This window comes from Carettochelys insculpta, chromosome 4, assembly GCF_033958435.1.
Source record: "Carettochelys insculpta isolate YL-2023 chromosome 4, ASM3395843v1, whole genome shotgun sequence".
NCBI classification, from domain to species: Eukaryota; Metazoa; Chordata; order Testudines; family Carettochelyidae; genus Carettochelys; species Carettochelys insculpta.
The window spans coordinates 7,679,853-7,701,957 of NC_134140.1; the positions used below are offsets into that span (position 1 = coordinate 7,679,853).

The following is a 22,105-nucleotide window of genomic DNA, read 5'->3' on the forward strand; positions in this document are numbered from 1 at the left end:
GTCTACACGTGCCCTACTTTGACGTTCAACTTCAAAGTAGGGCGCTATTCCCATCCCCTCATGGGGTTAGCGACTTCGACGTCTCACCGCCTAATGTCGATTTCAACTTCGAAATAGCACCCAACACGTGTAGCCGTGATGGGTGCTATTTCGAAGTTGGTGCCGCTACTTTGAAGTAGCGTGCACATGTAGATGCGGCCTTGGTTGAACTCCCTAATGGCTGGACCACATCACCCCTGCAGCCAAGGGGTCAGGACTTCCCAGGAGAGAGTGACCCTTGGAGCCTGTGTACAAATGGGGTCTGCAAGGGCAGAGGGGGCTCATGCTGACTCCTGAGTGCCTGTTCTGCGGGGCTGGGAATGGGGGTAAGGGCCTTTCCCCCCTCTGCTCTGACTCCTGTGTATCTCCACGGAATACCTCTTTTGGACTCCATATCTTTTGTAAAGGCCAGGCAAGCATAATATAGCCCTTAATTAACATTATCTACCATCTCATCAAGTCTGCTTTCTTCCACACACACCCCTACGTACAAAACAAAAAAGCAGTAAAGTAGCACTTCAAAGACTAACAAAATAATTTATTAGGTGATGAGCTTTCGTGGGACAGACCCACTTCTTCAGACCATAGCCATACCAGAACAGACTCAATATTTAAGGCACAGAGAACCAAAAACAGTAAGCAAGGAGGACAAATCAGAAAAAAGATCATCAAGGTGAGCAAATCAGAGAGTGGAGGGGTGGGGTGGGGAGATCAAGAATTAGATTAAGCCAAGTTTGCAAAAGAGCCCCTATAATGACCCAGAAAATTCGCACCCCAGTTCAAACCACGTGTTAATGTGTCAAATTTGAATATAAAAGAGAGTTCAGCAGCCTCTCTTTCCAAAGCAGTGCGAAAATTCCTCTTCAGTAACATGCAGACTCTGAAGTCATTAACAGAATGGCCCACTCCATTAAAATGTCGGCTGACTGGTTTGTGGATCAGGAGTGTTTTTATGTCTGTTTTGTGCCCATTAACTCTTTGTCAAAAAGAGTTTGAAGTCTTTCCAATATACAAAGCATCTGGGCATCACCTGCAAGTATAAGCTTAACCTTGCACTGATGATCACCGCCCCTAGGCAACCAATCACAGCCTGCCTCTTAGCTGGGCACCTGTGGCAGGTTTCCCTCAGACATAAGCTGAGCAATGTGGCTGTGTGTAGCCTGTCACTCCCTGACGTAGCCTTTTCATCTGAAAGCCTCTTATTATACAGGCAGCACTTCCTATCACACCACCTTTTCTATTAGTCGTTGCCTAATCTATACCACACCTACCCTTTGCTCACAGAATAAGATAACAGCAGTTACACAAACAGCCTAGGAAGCACGCCCCTGAGTGTTTCATGCGAGGGACTATATAAGCACTAGGGGGAGGGAATAACCGGGCAGAAAAAATAGCGGCAGAATTACTTTATTATGAACACGCTGTTGAGGGCAAGAGGCAGAGGTGATATGTTAAAGCAGCCTAGACAAGAAGGGGACAGGAAACGGGAGGAAGTTAAGAAACAAGCTGGGAGACTCCAAGCAAATTCTTCCCTCGATTGGTTTGGTTATGATGTGTAAACCTGAGTATGTTGCGCCCATTCTCATTTATCTAGCAGCATTTATTGGCATGGTCGGCAACCTCATTGTTGTCCTTGCCTTCCTTAGCAATGCTCTCCGACACAGGGCCCTTCTTCCCTTGGACAGGATCATCATGAACATGGCCCTGGTGAATCTCTTACTCTGCTGCTACCAGGTAGTCCCTGGGCTTATCTTCCTTGCCAACGCCAAGCTTTTTGGGAAGCTGAGCTGCAGGATCCTGCTCTACACTTACCACACGCTGCGGCTGATCAGCATCTGGTCTGTGGAGAACTTAAGCTTTCTTCACCTGATCAAGATCCGAAGACCCAACCACCGCTGGTCCAAATTCATCGACAGGCACGAGGGGCAGTACGTCAATAGTGTCCTTGCAGGCTGCTGGATCTTTACCATTGTTTTCCATATCCCTTACCTTCAACAAGACAGAACGGCAGAGAAGAGTAACAGGACCATAGACTATCTGGCAATTACAACCTGCTTAAGCTACACGGACACTTTCATCATGAAGTTCACCACCTACACGTCAGTCAGCTTGGACCTCATTTTCATCATCCTTGTGATCGTCTTAAATGGCTTCACCATTGACCTGCTCTGCAAGCATCGGAGAAAAGTGAGGACTACTTGGACCACCGCCAGCAGCTGGAACAAGCACACGGTCCAAGCCACAAAAGTCTTGCTCTCGTTGCTATCCATCTATGTGGTCTGCTGGATCTCCAATGACATGGTCTGGATTGCCATCATTTCAGGGCTGATCAAAAGAAATTTTGAAAACAGCACCCTCAACAATCTCTCTGGAATTCTGTCCTGCATCTATTACTCCTCCAGCTCCTATATCGTGATGTTTGGCTACCGAAAGGTCAGAGAGTATCTGGCTGAAGTGTGCTGGTGCCTGAAATGGAAGAGGCCCACAGTTGTTCAGAGCATGGAGCTGTAGCCAGTGGCAGGGTCCTCCATCTTTCAAACCTTAAATGTAGTTTGCAGCCAGGGCTTTATTTGGACCTTTACGTTTACCTTTGGACCAGTCTTTTGAAATCCTGCCCTGGATACTGCTTGATGTTCAGAAGGTTCCCATATGCTTTCTCCACCCCCAACCTTTATAGCAATATTCATACTGAAGCAGTGTCAAGCGGAGTGGTGGATTATTCAAACAGCAGGCCTATTAGACACAACACAATGGATACAGCCTGGAGATCTGCCACAGAAAACACCCAGCAGAAAGCATATTTCAAAAGGCAAGTGACAGGTAAACATTTGCCTTCAGTCGGATGAAAGCAAATGGAAATAGTCCGATCTTTACCGGCCCACAGCAGCACTGATTTTAAACAAAAGACTGAGCATACGCATGACCCTGAGCATTCAGGGGTATGATAGCCATTATCTTTTAAAGCTGCAAGGATGGCAGGGGGAGAAATTATTGCTTTTTGATATTGTCATTGTCATTGTCAGCGAAGTAGTCACTTGTCGGCTGTAGATCATTTAAACTACAAATGCTCACTAGTGCTCCAAGTAGACTTTGCCAACATGTTTCACAAATGAAATCATTAAGGAAACTGGGAAAAGCAACTGAAGAATTCTCTTCTGTACTGGTTCTCATCCTGCACCCATGACCTTCTAGTGCTGTAGTAAGCAACATGTCTAACATCGGTTACATGTTTGTCCTCTCAGCCTCACGCCAGGAGGAGAAGCGTGTGTAGTGGGGTGTTTTGTTTTGCTTGCGGGTCCTTTTGGGATAAATGGAGAGTTTGAAGGGGGTGCTTTTATACATATACCTGTTGTTCTATATCTATGTTAGAGAAGGCAGGTCAAAGCAATGTGCCTTACGCATGGTGGTTAGGTCTAAGATGATTGTAAAGTAACACCAACAGACCCAGGTCTTTAACAGGTGGGACTGAGCCTGTGACCTGAGGGGCTAAAGCCATGTGCCTCTACCTCATGATCTGTAAGCCAGCTGGCTCTCAGCTAAGGCTGGAGAGCAGAGACTTCGCTCTGTCAGTGGTCTCGGTGCCTCTGGGCTTACATTTGGTTTCTGGGGGAGTTAAATCCATAGTCTCAGACTGGCCCCCAGGAAGACTCTGTCTCCTGCACAGACGAGTTTTATTTTACTGCATAAATATAAGAGAAGTAGCTGTGTTAGTTTGTATCTTCAAAAACAACAAGTCCAGTGGCACCTTTTAGACTAACAGATATTTTGGAGCATAAGCTTTTGTGGGCAAAGACCCGCTTTATCTGATGATGAAGGTCTTTGCCTATGAAAGTTTATGCTCCAAAATATCTGTTAGTCTATAAGGTGCCACAGGACGTCTAGCTTTACTGCATAGTTTCATTGCGTCAGAGTAGTGGAGGTATGGTATGTCCACACGGAAGTTATGCTCCTGTGGCTGGCATGGGTCAGAAGGCTCAGGTGTGTGCAATATAGATTATGGGTCTCAGCCTGGAACCGCTCCCCCACAGGGAGTCCAAGAACCCAGGTTCTGCTCCAACCCAAACAGCTCTGCTGGAGTTACAGCACTACACCCAAAGCCCCGTTAGCCTGACTCAGCCAGATGGGCCAGTATGGATGTTTACTTGTAGGGTAGACCCTGGAGCACTCTGAAGAGACATGAACCTGGTCTGAGGTGATGCTCTACACCTGAGAGAGCTAATGGCCCAACCAGTACCATTTGTTTTCATTTCCCCCAAAGACTATAAAGTGAAATTGCATCAAGTGTGTTCAGTGGGGCTGACAGCCACTGCATGTCTGGGGGAAAGGTGTGGGGGGGGGGGCCCGCTCTTGCTCCCAGAAGGGGTGGAAGGGACAGGAGTGAGGGGAGTCAGCTCTTAACACCGCCTGGAGCAAGGTGCTGGGCCCTCTCCCCCAGCCCTCAGGGCTGCGCTGAGCGGTGGAATGGCACTTCCATGGCATTTCAAAGGAGCCCAGGGCTCCGGCCATCACTGCTGCCACAGTGGCAGGCAGGAGCTCCAGGCCCCTTTGAACCACTGGGTCCCTGTGCAACCGCCCCCTTTATCTGCTATACCTGCCCCTCGCCATCAGCAAGCCTGAGTGCATCCTGTGCTTTTCCTCATTCCAGGCTCACTACATATGGACTAGAATCTTAAATCCAAACCCCCACTCCCCTTCCTGCTCCAGATCTAATCCTGGCCATGACTGTTGCTCTATATCTATGAGGGGAACCCCAAACTGGTAGGAGCCTGTTTTCCGTATTAGTTTGTTCATGGTCCAAAATGGCTAAAATCTCTTGAGGAGAGGGGAATGTGTGGGGTTTCCTTCACTGAAATCCTTTCTAAAGACTCTCTCCTCCCTTGGTGTACCTACCCAGACACTCAATATATAACCACAAAATAAAACTCCACAGCTGAGTGGTATTCCCATCCCTGGGATTTGTGACAAATCCTGTCTGCTCAGTGGCTGGCTGAATCACGAGAGGCTGTCCAGATTATATAAACTGCCTGTGTATTTTTGTCTGAACAACTGTCGGCCCTTCGTAAATCATCAGATCATAGTGTTAATCAGCTTCTCTCTCCCCATTTGAGGCTAAACTCGAGAACAGCTCACAAGAGCTCTACCCCCTCAAATCCAAACCTGATTTCTAACCCTTATTGGTTCTCAGACCCAAAACTCACCCTATCACTACCCCTGAACCAACCCCTCAACAATAAGTTCTGGATTCAAAACCTGCTGCCCTACCACCTCAGTCTTACTCTAACCCAGTGAGGCACAGTGCTCAAAATTACGCTTGTTAATTAAAAATCTGTTTGTGTCCATGTAAACTGTAATACTTAGTTGTGTACAGTCACAGTCTAACCTTTGAACGGATAAGGTTCTATCAAGAGGCCAGTGTGCTAATTTCTGTAGATGACAGTGAACATAAGAGAACATAAGAACGGCCATACTGGGTTAGACCAAAGGTCCATCTAGCCCAGTGTTCTGTTTTCTGACAGAGCCAATACCTGATGCCCCAGAGGGAGTGAATAGAACAGGGAATCACCAAAGCGATCCCTCTCCTGACATCCAGGGACACCATTCCTGCCCATCCTGGCTAACATCCATTGACAGGCTTAACCTCCACGAATTTATCTCGTTCTGTTTCGAACCCGATTAAAGTCCTGGTCTTCACAACATGCTCTGGCAAAAAGTTCCGCAGGCCTACTATGCATTGCATGGAGAAAAACCTCCTTTTGTTAGTTTTAAACCTGCTACCCATGAATTTCATTTGGTGATCCCTAATTCTTTTGCTGTGGGAACAAGTAAGTAACTTTTCCTTATGTGGCTTGAGCTGGTTGAACTACATGCACATTCCGGTAAATTAACCCCTCTGCAGAAGGCTAGCAGGAGTGCACTTAAGGAATCGTTTACAAAAGGAGGAGATACTCTTATGGGGGGAGTTAAAACAACTTTAGAAACTCTTTCTGCAGGGGGAGTTGTGCCCTGCAACAGGTCTGGCCCTGCTTTCTCTCAGACTGCTTGATTCTGGCCTGCAGATTCAAGACTGCATCCGCGCTCTGTCCTCCTCCAGTGAGATTTCATCTCTGCCTATTTTCTCATCAAGGTCAGACATGTCTCTTTTTAAGCATTGCATCTTGGGGTGAATAGCAGTTCTGAGTGTCCTGATCGCGGCTAGAAGCTCTTTCATGTCCGCTTGTGTAGATAGAAGATCTTCTTTTTCTTGTTTTGAGGGCAAGAGCTCCATGTTTACTCCAGTAGGGAGCTGAGACAAAATTTCCTGAAGGATCAGACTGCCACAATAGCTCTTGACTTGGATGGTTTGGTCACTGGATTCCTGTGGGATGATTTTTTGAGGATCATATGTTGACTTGGATGGCCCAATAGAGGCAAATTCTGCAGCTTCTCACTCAAGGTATGTCTACACAGCAGAGTTACTTCAAAATAGTCTATTCTGGAAGAGAGATTCCAGAATAGCTTATTTTGAAATAGTGCATCTATGCACAAAATGCTTATTGAAATAGCACTCAGCTATTTTGAAATACAGCGTCCAGAGACAAGAGAGCCTATTTCAGATTAGAGCCATTGGATGTACTGTAGCTTATTTTGAAATAGCCCCGTTCCCTGTCTACACAGCCCCTATTCCAAAAGATCTGTTTCAGAATAGGTACTATTCCTCGTAGAGTGAGGTTTACCAAATTAGAAATAAGCCATCCACTAGCGAGAAATTATTTCTAAATAGTGGTTGCATTGTGTAGATGCTCACAAAGTTATTTGAGAATAGCGGACATTATTCTGAAATAACTTTACCGTGTAGACACACCCTCAGTGATGGAGGCTCAAACAGCCACCAAGCTGTGCCCCAAGGGGCCTCATTTTTATTTTTTTAATGACTTGATCCACCACTGAAAATTTACAGTAAATATCACAAACGCCTAGCTACAATATTCCACAAGCTGTATCTATCTCTCCTAGAAGGTGGCTTCAGAAGATTTCCTGCTGCTTATGATGGATACAAGATTAACAACATTGCAGATGGAAATGGGGGGAGTTATGCAGGGTGGACAGTCACCACAAACCTGAGGGCAATGGGGTGTGTGTAGCGCCACTTGCCAGGAAAGGGCGGAGCCTCAGTCAGAAGGGGTGGGGCCAAGGGCAGTCAGCCCTTGGTGCCAACCAGAGCATGATGTTGGCCCTGCCCACCCCTCAGAAGCTGCATGGAGTGGTGCTCCCACGGCATTTCAAAGGGACCCAGAGCTCCTGGCCACCACTGACCCTCATCCCCATTGGAGGGCCTGTTGCTGGGGAACAGCATAGCCCACGTCTCCCTACTAATGATGCCCTGAGAAGCATAAGGCGCTGGCCTCTGTTAGACAGGATATTGGGCTAGAGCAGCAGTTCCCAACCTTTTCAAGATGGCAACCCATTCTGACTATCCAGTCAGACTTTGTGACCCAAAGCAATTCAAAACTGGAGGTGAAGGAGGTTCTCCCCTGGGGAAAAAAATTATAAATCTTGATTAGCCCTTCCCCAACCTCCAGGCTTAAACCCCTCACAGCCCCAACACATCCCCCCACCTACTTCACACAAGCACCACTGCTCCTTCGCCAGTCTCCACGTGGCTCCCTCCAGCCCTCCTCCTCCCCTTTTCCACCCACAGTGCGGGTCGTTTACTGCCCTGCCACACTGAAATGGGACTCAAGTTAATTAATTTAACAACCCGATTCCTCCTGCCAGCCATTAAAGCAATAAATTGAGTTCCGTTTCAGCGCACTGCAGCAGGGCAGGGACTGGGAGCCAGAGGAGTGAGCAACAGCTGCAGCGGGAGCTACAAATGGCTCCTTAAATGGCCACATGCAGCTTGGAGCCACCCACCTGGCGACCCTTAGAAAATCTAATGGGGACCCATGTTTGGGTCCCAACCCAGAGGTTGGGAATCCCTGGGCTAGCGGGACCTTGGATCTGTACCAGTCTGGCAATTCCATGCTTCTATGTTCCTCATGCTTTCTGCGGGTCAAGTAACACACAGGCAGCTGCTGGGTCAGCTTCCCCACAGCATCCAGCCCCCATGCCCCACTTTAGGAGCTTTTCATTACTTTTAACCACAAAAAAGTAGACCCAAAGCTGCCCTCCTCCCCAAAACCATTTTCCTCTCTAAACCAAGAGGTTGGGTTTGGCCTGCCTCCAACCAAACCAAAGCAGCCTTTCTGCTCTCAGAGCTAGCTGCCAGCCCTGTGCCATTCAAGTCGAAAGGCAAACACACCTCGCGGGTAATGCAGTTTGTTTAGCTGTTGGTGGGGTTAGCCTTCTCAGCGGCTGTTAGGCACGCAACAAGTAATGAGGAGCTCCCCATGAAACTGACCGATTCTTTCCCAAAGCCGGTCTTATCTGTGGAGGCAGCTCTGCGTCCAGCTTGGTCTGTGCTTAACATGGGCAGGGCTTTGGGCTCTCTCTTTGCCGACAGTAGCGTAGCACTGACATTATTATCAGGAAGATCCCTGCATGTTGCCCACGCGTTCAGAGAAGAGGCTGGATAAGCACACACAAACCCAGGTGCTCTACTCCATTCCTGACGGGGAACAGACTCTTTCTTTCTCCCAGAGACTGTTGTCCGATCTAGAAGCTGTGCCACAACCTAAGCCCTTAATTTCTGGGGCGGGGGATGTCAGAGAAAGTGGAGCCTATCCACAATGCACATCCAGCTGTGATGGTTTTCAGGCTACCCATTCAGGTCTGAGACACCTTGTTACCCCTGGCCTCCAGAATGAGGGAGTACTCCTTACCGTAGCTGGGTTTCAGCTGCTAGACACTGCCAGGCCTTCAGCCACTCATTTGTTCTGCTCAGGGATGTGCCAGCCCTAATTCTGTCTTGGAGGTTAGCAAGGAGGTCCTGTGTCCCTTTGAGTTATTCTCCTTTGATACACAATCCACAGCAGCGGTGAATCTCAGAAATGCCAAATCTCCTCCCTGCAACAAGCCACACTTTAAACCTCCATGACTGTAACCCTCACCACACTTGGGAGCACTTAAAATAAAACCAAAGAATGTTTGCTGAAACAGGAGGAATAGGATTTAATGAGAAATAAGGGAGTGATGGAAACAAATGGCTATAACACAGAACAAAATTGTAAAATACAGACCTGCGTCTACACTTATTACCAGCTACTGGGGGGCCGGCAAGTGGCGGGATACTGTGCAAGGTGCGGGGGCAGGGGCTGGTTTCACACTCCCAAAAGGGGTGGGGCCCTGGGAGGACGGGACAGAGAGCTGAGGCAGACAGCCCTCAGTGACACCCAGACCATGCCATGTCGCACCTCTCCCCAACTCCCAGGCCTTAGAGCCACGCCAAGCAGGGCTCCAGCACCGATATAAAGTGCACAGTGCTCCAGCTGCCACCGGCCCTTCTGAATTACTGGGTCCTAGGCCAGTTGCTTTGTTTGCCTCCAGCTGTCAGTGGGACTGACAGTTACCCTCCTACCTAACAAAGTCAGTTCCCACCCATGGAAGGTCAGTCTATTGCAGAGCTCGCTAGCTGCTCAAAAACCAAGCTCGAAATGTTCATGCAAAACTCCCCTCTCTTCCAGCGGTTTTCCTGAGGCCAGGCCTATGCTACAGACCAGCAGCAGTATAATTACTTTGCTCGGGGCAGGGTTCCTAGTAAGCGGAGCACTTGGGTGGCCACCCAGGAGTGATTCAGGTGCCACTCAGCTTTCAGCAGATACCATATGTGTTACTATTTAGTGATCCTCCTTCAAGTCAAGTGTTGGGTGTACAGAGTTTGTCAGGCCTCAGGAGACATGTTTACAAAGAACAGGGACCCTTTGCTAAGTGGAGTCTATGTCACCACCTACACAGTAGCTTCCATGGAGCTCCCACGATTAAATGTAACAGTAAAGATGGGGTGGCACATCTTGGCAATGCCAGTACGTACCTAGGACCCCAGGGTACTTGTACAGTTGTGCTGCTGCATCCTTAACGGCTATATTTAGCTGCATGAAAGTTAGTGTGAGTAAGTCAGCCCGGATGTAACAGTCTCGCTAGTCACAGTGTAGACGTAGCTCCCAAGAGACCATGTCGCAGCACATCCAAACCAATACACTCCTATGAATCTGCTTGTCTGCTCACCTTACACTAGGTAACACGACCAGCTACGAGGGAAATCCCCGATTTCCATTGGCATGAGCAGAAATTGGCCCCTTCTGTGTGTCAGTTGCTCCTTGTATGTGTTGTGTGATTCAGAGACGTCCCTGTCCTGGTTTATTTCAAATGGAAATGATTGAGCTAACAAGATAACGGGTTTAATTAAACAGGTTTTAATGGATGTGAGGGTGTAGGCAAGTGAAATGGAAATGGGGCTGACATTGACAGGGCTCTTGACTAATGTTTTTCAAACTGTTTACAATTCGCATTTTAAAACAAGAAAAGAAGCTCATTACCGTGCTGTACAAACAGCTCAGAAGGCCTTACTGCTACCAAAACAAAGCCTGACAGTGATTAATTATCCCTAATGTTCACGTAATTGCTTTTCATCCATAGATTTCCAAAGCACTTTGCAAAGGAGGGTTGTGTCATTTTCACCATTTCACAGATGGGGAAACTGAGGCATAAAGAAATTAAATGATTTGCCCCAAACAAGTGGCCGCATCTGGAACAGAATTGGATCTCCTCAGGCACTTATAACTGCTGTGTGACTGAGCTATTACTGAAGGGCCAGAGCAAACACTCTTCGACAAAGAAAGAATGGACATAGAACAGACATCAAAAATCTCCAGATACACAAACCTGTCAGCCAGCACTTTAGTGGGGTGAGCCATTCTGTTAAAGACCTGAGAGTTTGTGTTCTACTGAAAAAAAGCTTTAACAACCATCTACAGAGGGAATGTTCAGAACTAACTTTCATATTCAAATTCAACACATTAACATGTGCTTTGAACAGGGACAGCAATTACCTGACCCATTATAAGGGCTCTTTTACATACTTTGATGTTTTACCTAACTCTTAACTTCCCCCCCCCCCACACACACATGCCGTTCCTCTGCTCTTCTGATTCACCAACCTTGATAACAATTTTTCTGATTTGTCAACCTTGATAACAATTTTGGACCTCTGTGCTTTATATATTGAGTCTGCTCTGGTAAGGCCATGATCTGATGAAGTGGGTCTGTCCCACAAAAGCTCATCACCAAACAAATTATTTTGTTAGTCTCTGAAGTGCTACATGACTGCTTTTTTCCCATTTGTGTTAATGTGAAACAAGAGTGACACCTAGTGGTACAACCAGACACTCACGCAAACTAAGCCGGGTCTGATCCTGGGAATGAACACACACCTGGGTAGTCCCTCCGTGCGCACAGGAGTAATTTTACTGACTTCACTGAAGGCTCCAGGGACTTCTCCAATGAATGCAGATTGCTCATATTGGTACAGTTTGCACTGTCAGGCTGAGACTCTGTCCCATCTAAGGGTATTTGTTTCGTTTCCTCATGGAAAAAGCTAGTTTGAGTTTGACTGTGGTGTCTGCTGCCTACTGTATCTTCATTGCACAATCTGAATGGCTGGGGGAAAGTAAAATGATAAATAACAGGCAGCTATTGGATCATAAAAATAATCCAAAAGTCTATAAATCTCCTACCACCCTAAAATTTCTACTTTGATAGAATAGTGGTAGAGTACAAAGAAGTATGTGGAGGTCTTATATTGCTTATATTTGATGTTTAGTATATTATATCCAGAGCAAACACAACTGACTAAAAATGCTGATGGATGTAGACACATGAAAGGAAAGTCTCCATGAGGGGGATTTGAGTGGTTACTGGATGGTATTAAGGAACAGATTGAATAAAAGGGAAAGCAATCTAATGGGGAGGATACTTATTCAGGGTTTGTCTTTACTGTGTGGAAGATTGACCTGCACAGGGTCAATCTTCCAGGTTTGATTTTGCATGCCTAGTAGGGATGCACAAAATCGAACTATCTGGAGTCAGCAGTTGACCCCGTACTCCTCATTAGTGCAAGGAGTATGGAAGGTAGAGGGGAGAGTTTCTCCCGTTGACCTCCTTCTGTAAGGGCACCAGGTAAATCTATTGTAGTTAAGTCAATTCCAGCTATGCCCTTGCTGTAGCTAGATTTGCATATCTATAGTTGACTTTAATGTTTAGTGTAGACCTGGCCACAGGGAATAGTCTCCTAAAGAAAGTGGAAGAAGCCACACTGAATTTAACTCCTTTACATAACGCACAATCAACCTGTGGAACTCATTGCTGGGGAACGTTGTGAAGGCCAAAAGTATAACTGGGTGCAAAAAAAAAAAAAAAAAAATTAGAGAAGTTTCTGGAGAATAGGTCCACTAATAACTATTAGCCAAGATAATCAGGTATCCCACCATGGCTACGTCTACACTAGCCCCAAACTTCGAAATGGCCAGAAGCTGGGAGTGGATGATGGGATGGATCACTCAAGAACTGCTCTGTTCTGTTCACTCTCTCTGAAGTGTCTGCAGATGGACGTGGTCAGAAGACAAGGTACTGAACTAGACTGATGATTGGTCTGACCCATTATGGCCATTCTTATGACCTTCAAAATTAGGTTGGTTAAGCATTAGCAAAAATTGTGCAGGGCAGCATCCTGCAGAGATAAAGAAATTACCTGAATGACAAAACAGCTTTTTCCAATTCTTATTTCTGCTAGTCTAAATTTAAACAATCTTGTGTTTGACATAAAACAATGAATATACAGAGAAAACAGAATAACTCTGCCACATTGGCCTTTACTCATAGTTTGTCTCTTTGGCAATGTCTACACTAGCCCCCCCCCCTTTCAAAAAGGGGACACTAATGAGGCACTTTGGGATATGCTAATGATGTACTGCAATGAATATGCAGCGCCTCATTAGCATAATGGCAGCCACAGCACTTTGAAAGTGCTGCTTTCAATTGCGCACGGCTTGTCTACACAGGGTCCTTTTTCAAAGGACCCTGCACACTTCGAAATCCCCTTATTCCTACAACCAAGTCCTAAGACCACTCCCTCACTCCTGCACCCCAACCCCTTCCCCCAGCCCTTAGCCACCTCCTGCACCCCAAACCCTTCATCCCTGGCCCAACCCTACAGCCCACATCCCCATCTGGAGTCCTCCCTCCCACACCCCAACCTCCTGCCCCTGCTCTGAGCCCCCCTCCCACCTCCTGAACCTCCCATTTGTGGTCCCAGTCCACAGTATGGATACCCAGCCAGAGCCCTCAACCCTCCTGTACCCCAACCTCCTGCTCCAGCCCAATGAAAATGAATGAGGGTGGGGGGAATGGCGTGAGCAGGGGTGGGGGTTCAGGAAAGGGGTGGAACAGTGGCAGGGCCTCAGGGCAGGGGGTGAGGAGAGTGTGTTTGGTTTTGTGTGGTTAGAAAGTTGACAACCTTAGTTTAGTGTTGGGACTTTATGAAATAGTTGAAAGTTGCTGCAAGCATTCATCTCATTTATTACATCTGTAGCCTATATGATAGGTAATAATAATATTTCCTCTGTAACTATAGATGTGTTTTGCTGTGAAACTGGAAAAGGAAAGTCAGGAGAGAGAAATCACCCAATGTGAAATGCTAGTTTATAACAAGAGGTGGTGTTTCCTGTCTAAGGAGGTCTATAAACATCAGACGAGCCATTGTGGGACATCAGAGAACAAGAGCTTTTGTCAATGGCCTCCCCCTCCCCCACAACACACGCTCATGAAGAGGAGACATGCATGAATGCTCATCCCATAACTTTGAACTCTAGGGCAAGGTAATAAAAATGCCTGACCAGAAGGAAATTCATTTCTATGCTGCTTGAGTTCCTTGAGGCAAAGACTTCAAGCCAGAGATTCTCCAGCTGGTTGGCTTGGGTTAGCTTTAAAGGACACATAGGCTGTGTCTACACTTGGTCAAAATTTCGAAAGGGCCATGCTCGTGGTCAAATTGGAGAATACTAATGAGGCACTGAAATGAATATTCAGTGCTTCATTAGCATGCTGCCAGCCACAGCACTTCGAAAGTGCCATGTTTCGATTGCGCGCAGCTCAGCTACACAGGGCCCTTTTCAAAAGGACCCCACAAACGTCAAATTTCCCTGATAGGAATAAGGGCCCCGAAAGGGACCTGTGTAGATGAGCCACACGCAATCAAAATGCAGCACTTTCAAAGTGCCGTGGCTGGCAGACTACTAATGAGGCACCTAATATTCATTTCAGCACCTCATTAGTATTCTCCAATTTGGCCATTAGCATGGCCTTTTCAAACTTGTATCATACTGTATGATAACTAAAGAAGCTTCTATATTATCTTTTGGAATGTGAGTCTGTAACACATTTGTGTTTATATTTACCTGCTTTAACCTTGTAAATGTCCCTCACTTCCTTCTTAGCCAATACATCTCTAGACAATACATCTTAGCCACTACGGCTATACTAAAGGCTTGGCTGGAAGCATTGCCTTTGGTTTGAGATCTGCAGTGCAGTTGATCTGGGAGTAAGTGACTGTTCCTTTGAGACTGGGAGTGACCTGAATATTATTAGTCTCAAATGGGTAGCCGTGTTAGTCAGTATCTGTGAAAACAAACAAGGAGACCTCTAGCACCTTAATACATAAAAATGAGAAGTCCTGTAGCACCTTAATCCACCAGGCACTAAGTTGCTACAGGACTCCTCATTGCTTTTACTTAATATTATTGTGATTGTTGGTGTAAGGGACCATCCATTACAAAGGCAAGAATGCCTGGGCAGCAAGACAGACAGGAGTGCCCCAGGGGACTGTCAGTGACTGCCTGCACAGGGTCTCACTGTGCCTGAGGAGCTCACACTTGATGCTGAGTTAAGGAAACAGAGGTGCAGCTTCGCACAGCCACTCTGGGGGCTGCGTCCTGTTTCTTTGCAGTCTGCCCGGAGACTGGCGCTCGCACGCGTGTGACACTCAACAGCTGGACTGCAGCCGGGCTAAGAGCCACCCAAGGGTGCAGCTTTCGCACGCGTGACACATGAGGAGATTTCCCAGGCTAGGGAGCCCAGTGCTGGGGACCAGGCATAGAGCAAACACAGATGGTGCACCCCTAGGTAAGCACGTGGAGAGCAGCCACAACCCTGCCACAGCTGCTCCCGGTCAGCCTCTGCCACGGACCCCCCTCCCGCTTTGGAGGCAGGTAGGGGCCCTCCAGGCTGCGGCGCCCCTACTGCTGCCTGAGCCCATCTCTGCTCTGGCCAGCTGTCCCACCGCGCTTTGAGATCACCTGCCACCTGGGAGCGTGCGCCATTGCAGGCAGCAACTTAGCCAACCCCCTGCGCTGCCAGCCACGCGAAGGGAACAGGCACCGAAGCAGCCACCCCGGAGTAGGGAGCTTCACGTGACTGCCCCCCCCTCCTCCTCCTCCTCCTCCTCCCAACTTCCGCGTTGGGAGACGGAACGTACCAAACCTTACTCGTCCATCCCCCGGATCCGTGGAACCGGCCGCGGCGGCGTTCGGGAAGAAGGAGCGCGGCCGCCTGAGGGGGCGTGGCCATAGGGGGGTAGTCACGTGGGAAGATGGATCCTGTGCTGTACGTGCTGGCCGCTGCGCTGCTGGCCGCTCTCCTCTTCTTTGCCACCCGGCTGCGTGGCCAGGCGTGCGAAGGTACACGGGCAGTCCTCCCCTCGGTCCGCGCCTCGTCCGGCGGCCTCTCCTGACCTCGGTCCGACTCCCCGCGCGGGGGACGGGGCAAGACCTCACCCCCCTCCCCTCCCCTCACGGGTGGGACCCCCGTGGGCCCCGCCGCGTGACGAGGGAAGCCGAGCCCCTGGGGGAGAGCAGGGGGCGTGGGTGAGGTTCTCTACTGGGAGATGGGGGAGGCAGGCCCTAGGCTCCTGGGGGGAGTGGAGGGGACACCTGGGGTGGGAGACAGTGGAGTGTCGGGGGCAGTAGAGGATGAGGAGCTGCTGGGAAGGGTCGGTGGGCGCCCCGTTGTGGCAGTGAGTAAAGGGTGGAGGGAGGCTTCTGGGGAGAGACTGCAGGGTGAGGGGCACGGGGAGGCTGGAGGGTGAGGACACTTGGGGATAGTAGGAGGCAGACCAATGATCACGTCCCTATAAGGAAGGTGTAAAGTGGGTGTCCCCAGCCTGCTCCTCTCTGACAGTGTGGAGGTGCCTTGTCTGGCACCTGCTTTGTAGCAGCTCTGCTCATCAGTGAAAGTTGACTTTTTCTTTTCATTTTGGGAACGCCCGGGGGTGGGGGGAACGACAGTGTTAGTGTTTTGCTTTCTCTGTCTGCATTTATGGGTGTCAGTAGTATTGCAATAGGTGCTATAAGCTGTACTGGGGAATGAGAGCTCTGCTGTCCAAGGAGTTGTAGGAGTGCACAGAAAGAAACATTTCTCCCTCCCAAAGAGGTCATAGTCAGTAGTCACTGGTTGTTTCCTGCCACAATATTCAAAGAAAAGAAATCCTGGCAGATTTTGTGCTGCCAGTTTGGATGTATTGATTTAAATTGCCCCTTGAAGGCATTTCTGCTGTCCTCTTGCAGGTGCACATTTCCTGTGCCTGATCCATTTACGGGTCAGTTTGATCAATACCTGAGACAGGATGTTTGAGGAGACTGGATGCTCCAGATCCTGAAGAAAGCCAAATTTGATTCCCCAGTGAAACACTTAGGCTGAAGTGGTGAAATGCTTTCTACAGGTTGTGGATATTTCTCATGCCCTGGACTGTGAAATTTGGTTGTACGTGAAGTAGAGTAATTCATCAGACTGTATTAGAGAACATTTCCTACCCCAGGTTCTCCCCTATTAGGTCCTGAACGCAACTTTGAAAGTCTCTAAAGAGGACAGAGTTCGAAGCGTTAAGTCTGGTCTATGTTAGAAAATTAGATTGGTGCACCTTGGTCAATCAAGAGGGTGAAAAATCCATCTCTGAGTGGTGTAGTCGAGCCATACTAACCACCAATGTAGACAGCATTAAGTGGACAGAGTTCTTCTATTGTCACAGCTACTGACTCTTCAGGGTGGGGATTACATACTCCAATGGGAGAAACCCTCCTGTCAGCCTAGATATGGGCTCTACTGAAGTGCTGTAGAAGCACAGCTGTGTCACAGTAACATTTCAAAGGTAGACAGGCCCCTTAGGGTCTAATTTGATACACCTGAGAGGCAAACTGGCTCCTGTCTCTACTTCTGGCCTTGTTTCTAGTAGGAAGTTTCCATAAAAAATTTCCTCTGTTGCCACCGGTGGGTCAGTTGGATTGGTGGTAGCATTAGGGAAGAGGAGATTTGGATAAGTTAGCAGTGTTTTAAGCACTATATTTTTGCAGTCCTGTTCTGAAAAGGGTTAGGTGACACAGTGCTTAAAACTGGGTTGGCTGCCTGTGGTTACAATAGTGTGAAACCTTTTGCTGTAGTTTCCTTACAGCCCAAATGTAGACATAAGCTGTCCAGCTATTTGCATTTTAAAAGAGCAAGAAGAGGTGGCTTGGCTATCAAGACCCAAGTTCAGATCTGCACTATCCTGGCAAACATTTCTAGTAATGCTGGTTATGGTGTGTAAGTGACATTCTGCTATCAACAGAAGCAGTGGTGTAGAGGCAGTTAGACTAGCACACCTGTGCTTTTCCTGGAATACTTTTTGTCACTTGCCAGATTAGTATAAAGTACACTTGCAAAAGCACTTTCTGTCGTCATAAACTGTGTCTACAACAGTAGGGTTTGTTTAGCTGTATCTTTTCTACCACAGGCCTGACCTTAGTGTTTCTTCCACAACAGCTCAGGAACTTGCTGATTCCTAAGGCAGAGCAGCCAGATGCCTCTGTTGTCCCTGCTTTAAATGATGATGGGTCTGTAACTCTTGCAGGAGAAATACGACTTCCTGAACTCAGGACTTGTAAGCCAGGGTGAAGCAAGAATTGTGTGTTTTGTCGTGTTTTGAAGGGATTTTTTAAACAACTTTCTTCTAAAACCTTACTTCTGCTGAAGCCTGTGCATCTATCTGTTAATGGTCTGGGATCCCAAGCAGCCTTTCTTCAAAAGGTTTTTTGGTTCAGATCAGTTTATATTTGAAATATTTGTGATCGGGTTGAAACTCTTTTTCCAATGGCATTCGTTGACAATACCTGACTTGCTTTGTCCTCGAACAGATCTGTTTTATTGTTTGGTGATTGATTTCTGTAACCTCAAAGCACTTTACAGAATTGCAAACTTTGAGCCTCCTGGCACACCAAAAAGTTGGGTTCAGCAACACTGGGCTTTCCCTGCATTCAATGGCAGCAGAGTACAGTCTGTCACCAGGGTTATTTCATTGCATTTTCTCCAGGGCTGGAAGGCAGCAGCTATTGTAATTACGCTGCATTCCACTGTGGAAGGCGCTTTAGGCCAGACCTCTTCAGCATGGGGGCTTGCAAATTGATTTAAGGGCTTGTGCTAACCCTCACAAAAGAAGTTTTGTATGCCTGGATAGAGGTCCCAGAGCTTGACTTATGTGATGAAGTTACAGTCAGGAAAAGGTTGAGAATCCCACTGCTCTAGGGAGGTGTGTAGTGAGAACACATGGGTTCAGTGTCAGGTAACAGTGTCTGTGGGCACTTAGAGGTCTGGCTCCCAGCCATCTCCCTTAGATGGAGATCTGTGTCTCACTTCCTTGTGGCTGGGGCTTTTAAGGCTGCACAGCTTCTTCATCTACATTAGGGATCAGTAACCCCCTACCCCCAGCACAAGTGCGAAGAATGGCACAAGAGCAGATTTTCATCAGCATGTGAGGTGAGAGTTGAGCCCTACCCCTCCTCCCCGTGTAGCCGGGAGCCAGCTCAAAGCCATGCTGCCTGTGCATTAACAAAAGACCAGCTAGTGCTACCAACCACCACCTCAAGGGAAAAGCTCTGAATCTGAATTGATTTATTAATGGAGCTGTTGTAAGTAGGATTGTTAGTGACTGTAAAAATATCACCAGCACTTGGACAGTGTATAGAGGTCAAAAGGTCAAAATTCGGCACTCTGCCTCGGAAAGGCTGCTGATTCTGGATTTACATTCTGCTCTCCCCAGAAGGCAACCTGCCATCGGCTTCTATTGCTTTCTCACTCTGTGTACAAGGGCAGTGTCTAGCATGTTTATTCATAACTAAGGCTAAGGGCTAGTCATGGGCATTTTTGGTAGAAGTCGCTGTCAGGTATTGGGTGATAAGAAAAATTCACAGCCCTGTCATCTTGTCCATGACCTCACCTGACTAAATCTTTGGTGGTCTGGGTAGTGGGCGGAGAAAGCTGCTGTTCTGGAGGGGAGCCTCTAAGCCCTCCAGTGGTTCACAGTGGGAGAAAGCCCAGAACTGCCGTTGATGCGGCTGGCAGGGGGCGGCTCCACTGGCCTGGAACCACCTCTGCTGCAGGGCGTAGGTGAGGGCCCAGTGCAGCTAGCACATGGGTCAGTTGCACCTGCAGGCTGTGGACATCCCAGAACGTCACGGGGTCTGACTTATTCATTGGGGAAGACACTTAAGTGAATGTGTATGAAGATTATAAAAAAGCCTACGTGCAGCCTGAAAAGGTCACTTCCACTTCACTCCTCCGCTCCAACATAGAGCTCTGGTCTTTCAAACCCTGCAGATGTGTTTCTCCGTGGTTACATGTTACCATCAGTCTTTAACTATGGTGCCAGATTGAAGGCCCTGTGTCGATTGACGATCAGGCTGTTGAGCAAATATTAGTTTTCTGTTGATCTTTGAGGAATCCAGTTGAAAGCAGAATATGGGCACTTTCCTGGGAGATGGTACCTCTCTGGAGGTTTTATAACCTGATGATTTGCTTCTTCTTCTCTATTGTCCCTTCCTGCAAGAGCTGTGATAACCCTTCTTTCATGGCATGCATACAGTCCCTTGTGGAATGCCCTTACTGCAAGTTGGCCTCCCAAAGATATTGCAGAAAGGGCCCTGCTTTCACAGTCAAGACCTCGGTTGAATCTCCTTGAAAAGACTGCCTCTAGCAATGCAGTTGTATCCTGCTGAGATATAAATTCAGTCCACCAAGAGTAAAGAACACTACCCATGTATTTAACCCAGAAGTTACACTCTATCAATTTCTAGGGTTTGAAAAATTGAAGCTTGGAGTGGGGGAGGAAGAATTGCTTCTGGGGTAAATTGCTCTATCCATTAGAGATGACGGACATTGAGAAGTGCCTTTCAAAAAAGGCACAAAAATTATGGCATATGGATGTCATTATAGGATGTGGAAAAGTTGTATGGCAGGATCTTGACTCCTACCTCCGAGTTCCCTGTATTCCCTCATTTCTACCCCTAGCACATTGGTAGTAGGCATCCTTCAGTCTGCATAGACTATGGATCGCGCCCTTTAAAGTTTCAATTGAGGACTTCATTTACAGTGTCTATTGTGACTATGAAGACCCACACAAGAGTGACAGTCCTTGCTGCATCTCTTGCAGATGTAGTGGGTGTCAGGCAAGTCCTTATTGTGCTTTCTGTGCGCTCGCTTCTCCTCTGCTAGCTGTCTGATCCTCATCTTGCCCTTCTGAAGGCCCTTGTGTAACCCCTGCCTCCATCTGCCGCGGTCGTCTGCTAGTTCTTCCCAGTTGTCCAGCTCGATGTCTACCTCTCTGAGGTCTCTCTTGCAGACATCTTTGTAGCGCAGCTGGGAGCGTCCGGGAGGTCTTTTGCCAGAGGCTAGCTCACCATACAGGACGTCTTTTGGAATCCTTCCATCATTCATCCTGTGGACGTGGCCAAGCCAGTGGAGTCGACGCTGCCTGAGGAGGGTGTGCGTGGCTGGGATTCCAGCTTGCTCGAGGACGGCGGTGTTGGTCACTCTATCCTTCCATGATATTCCAAGGATGCGCCTGAGGCAGCGCAAGTGGAAGACGTTCAGCTTCTTTTCCTGGCGGGCGTACAGGGTCCAAGTCTCGCTGCCATAAAGGAGGGTGCGGAGGATGCAGGCTCTGTAGACTTGCATTTTGGTGTGAGTGTACAGCTTGTTGTTGTTCCACACTCTCTTGCTGAGTCTGGACAGAGTTGTGGGTGCTTTTCCAATCCTCCTATTTAGCTCAGTGTCCAATGACAGGGTGTCAGTGATGGTGGACCCGAGGTAAACGAACTCGTGGACGACCTCTAACGTATAGTTGTCGATGCTGATTGATGGGGATTCAGCAACATCCTGACCGAGTACGTTTGTCTTCTTTAGGCTGATGGTAAGCCCAAAGTCCTTGCACTCTTTGGAGAACTGATCCAGCGGTTTTTGAAGCTGGTCTTCTGTGTGAGACACTACAGCAGCATCGTCTGTGAACAGCATGTCTCTGATGAGGACTTCTCGCACCTTAGTCTTAGCTTTCAGCCTTGCAAGGTTAAACTGTTTAGCACATTGGGGAAGTCTCCCAAAAGGCTACTTCCGTCACTGACGAATGGCTTATTTGCACACGAGGACACCTACTTACCCCAGGTGTGGCACACCTTGCATTAACACACACACTTCTGGTGAGCGTGCACAGTGTCTGTATAAACAGACAAGTGTGCATGGCAGTGGGTGAACATCTAGCTGGGGAAAGGAAGACCCAGCCTCTCCTGTTCTGCCCAAGGCTGCGCCCCTTCCACAACCACCTCTTCCCAGTTGCCTCCATGGAGCCATGGTGGCCCCTGAACACTTGCTGGCCCCTCATCTTCCCCTCTCCCAGCAGGTGGTATGCTCCACCCTTTCCAGCCAGGCACAGTGCCCGTCAGCCAGGCAGCCCCATCACAGCCCCAGCCTTCCCAGGGGGCCAGGCACCTGCTTTGCAATCCCAGCCAAAGCATGGGCAGTTTGGGGAAGGCAGTGTCTTGCCTTGCCTGCGTTCCCCAGCCTCATGCAAGCATGCATGTGACTGAGCAATATGCTGACTCTGGAAGCTGTACTCCGGAGTAGTCAGCGTTGCGTGGTTTTGTAGTCCAGACATGTCTAGTTCTTTATGCCAAGACTGCTGTGGAGTATCGTATGCCACGTCGGTCAAACTGTCTGCAGCATATGTGTGGCTTTTTTTTTTTAATGGCATGCCTTCAGCCCTGCTGCTCTGTCCTACCATCTCCTTGGCTGTCACAAG

The 22,105-nt window shown here is 48.1% G+C and overlaps 2 protein-coding genes across 2 annotated transcripts in view; both read left to right on the forward strand.

Annotated features, from left to right (window-relative positions):
- The first annotated feature begins 1,647 nt into the window (after positions 1-1,647).
- On the forward strand, positions 1,648-2,550 carry LOC142012237 (olfactory receptor class A-like protein 4). Its single transcript, XM_074992088.1, has one exon. It carries the CDS (start codon positions 1,648-1,650, stop codon positions 2,548-2,550), a length of 903 nt encoding a protein of 300 aa, XP_074848189.1.
- A 12,928-nt stretch (positions 2,551-15,478) lies between these two features.
- DDRGK1 (DDRGK domain containing 1) overlaps positions 15,479-22,105 on the forward strand; it is a 58,781-nt gene continuing 52,154 nt past the window's right edge. Inside the window, exon 1 of the mRNA XM_074991662.1 lies at positions 15,479-15,686. Coding sequence (XP_074847763.1) covers positions 15,599-15,686 — 88 coding nt within the window. The 5' untranslated portion in view covers positions 15,479-15,598. The remainder of the gene's footprint in view (positions 15,687-22,105) is intronic.

What these genes read in the sequence shown, in the direction of transcription:
- LOC142012237 (XM_074992088.1), top strand. Translation starts at nt 1,648, where the DNA reads ATGGTCGGCAACCTCATTGTTGTCCTTGCCTTCCTTAGCAATGCTCTC.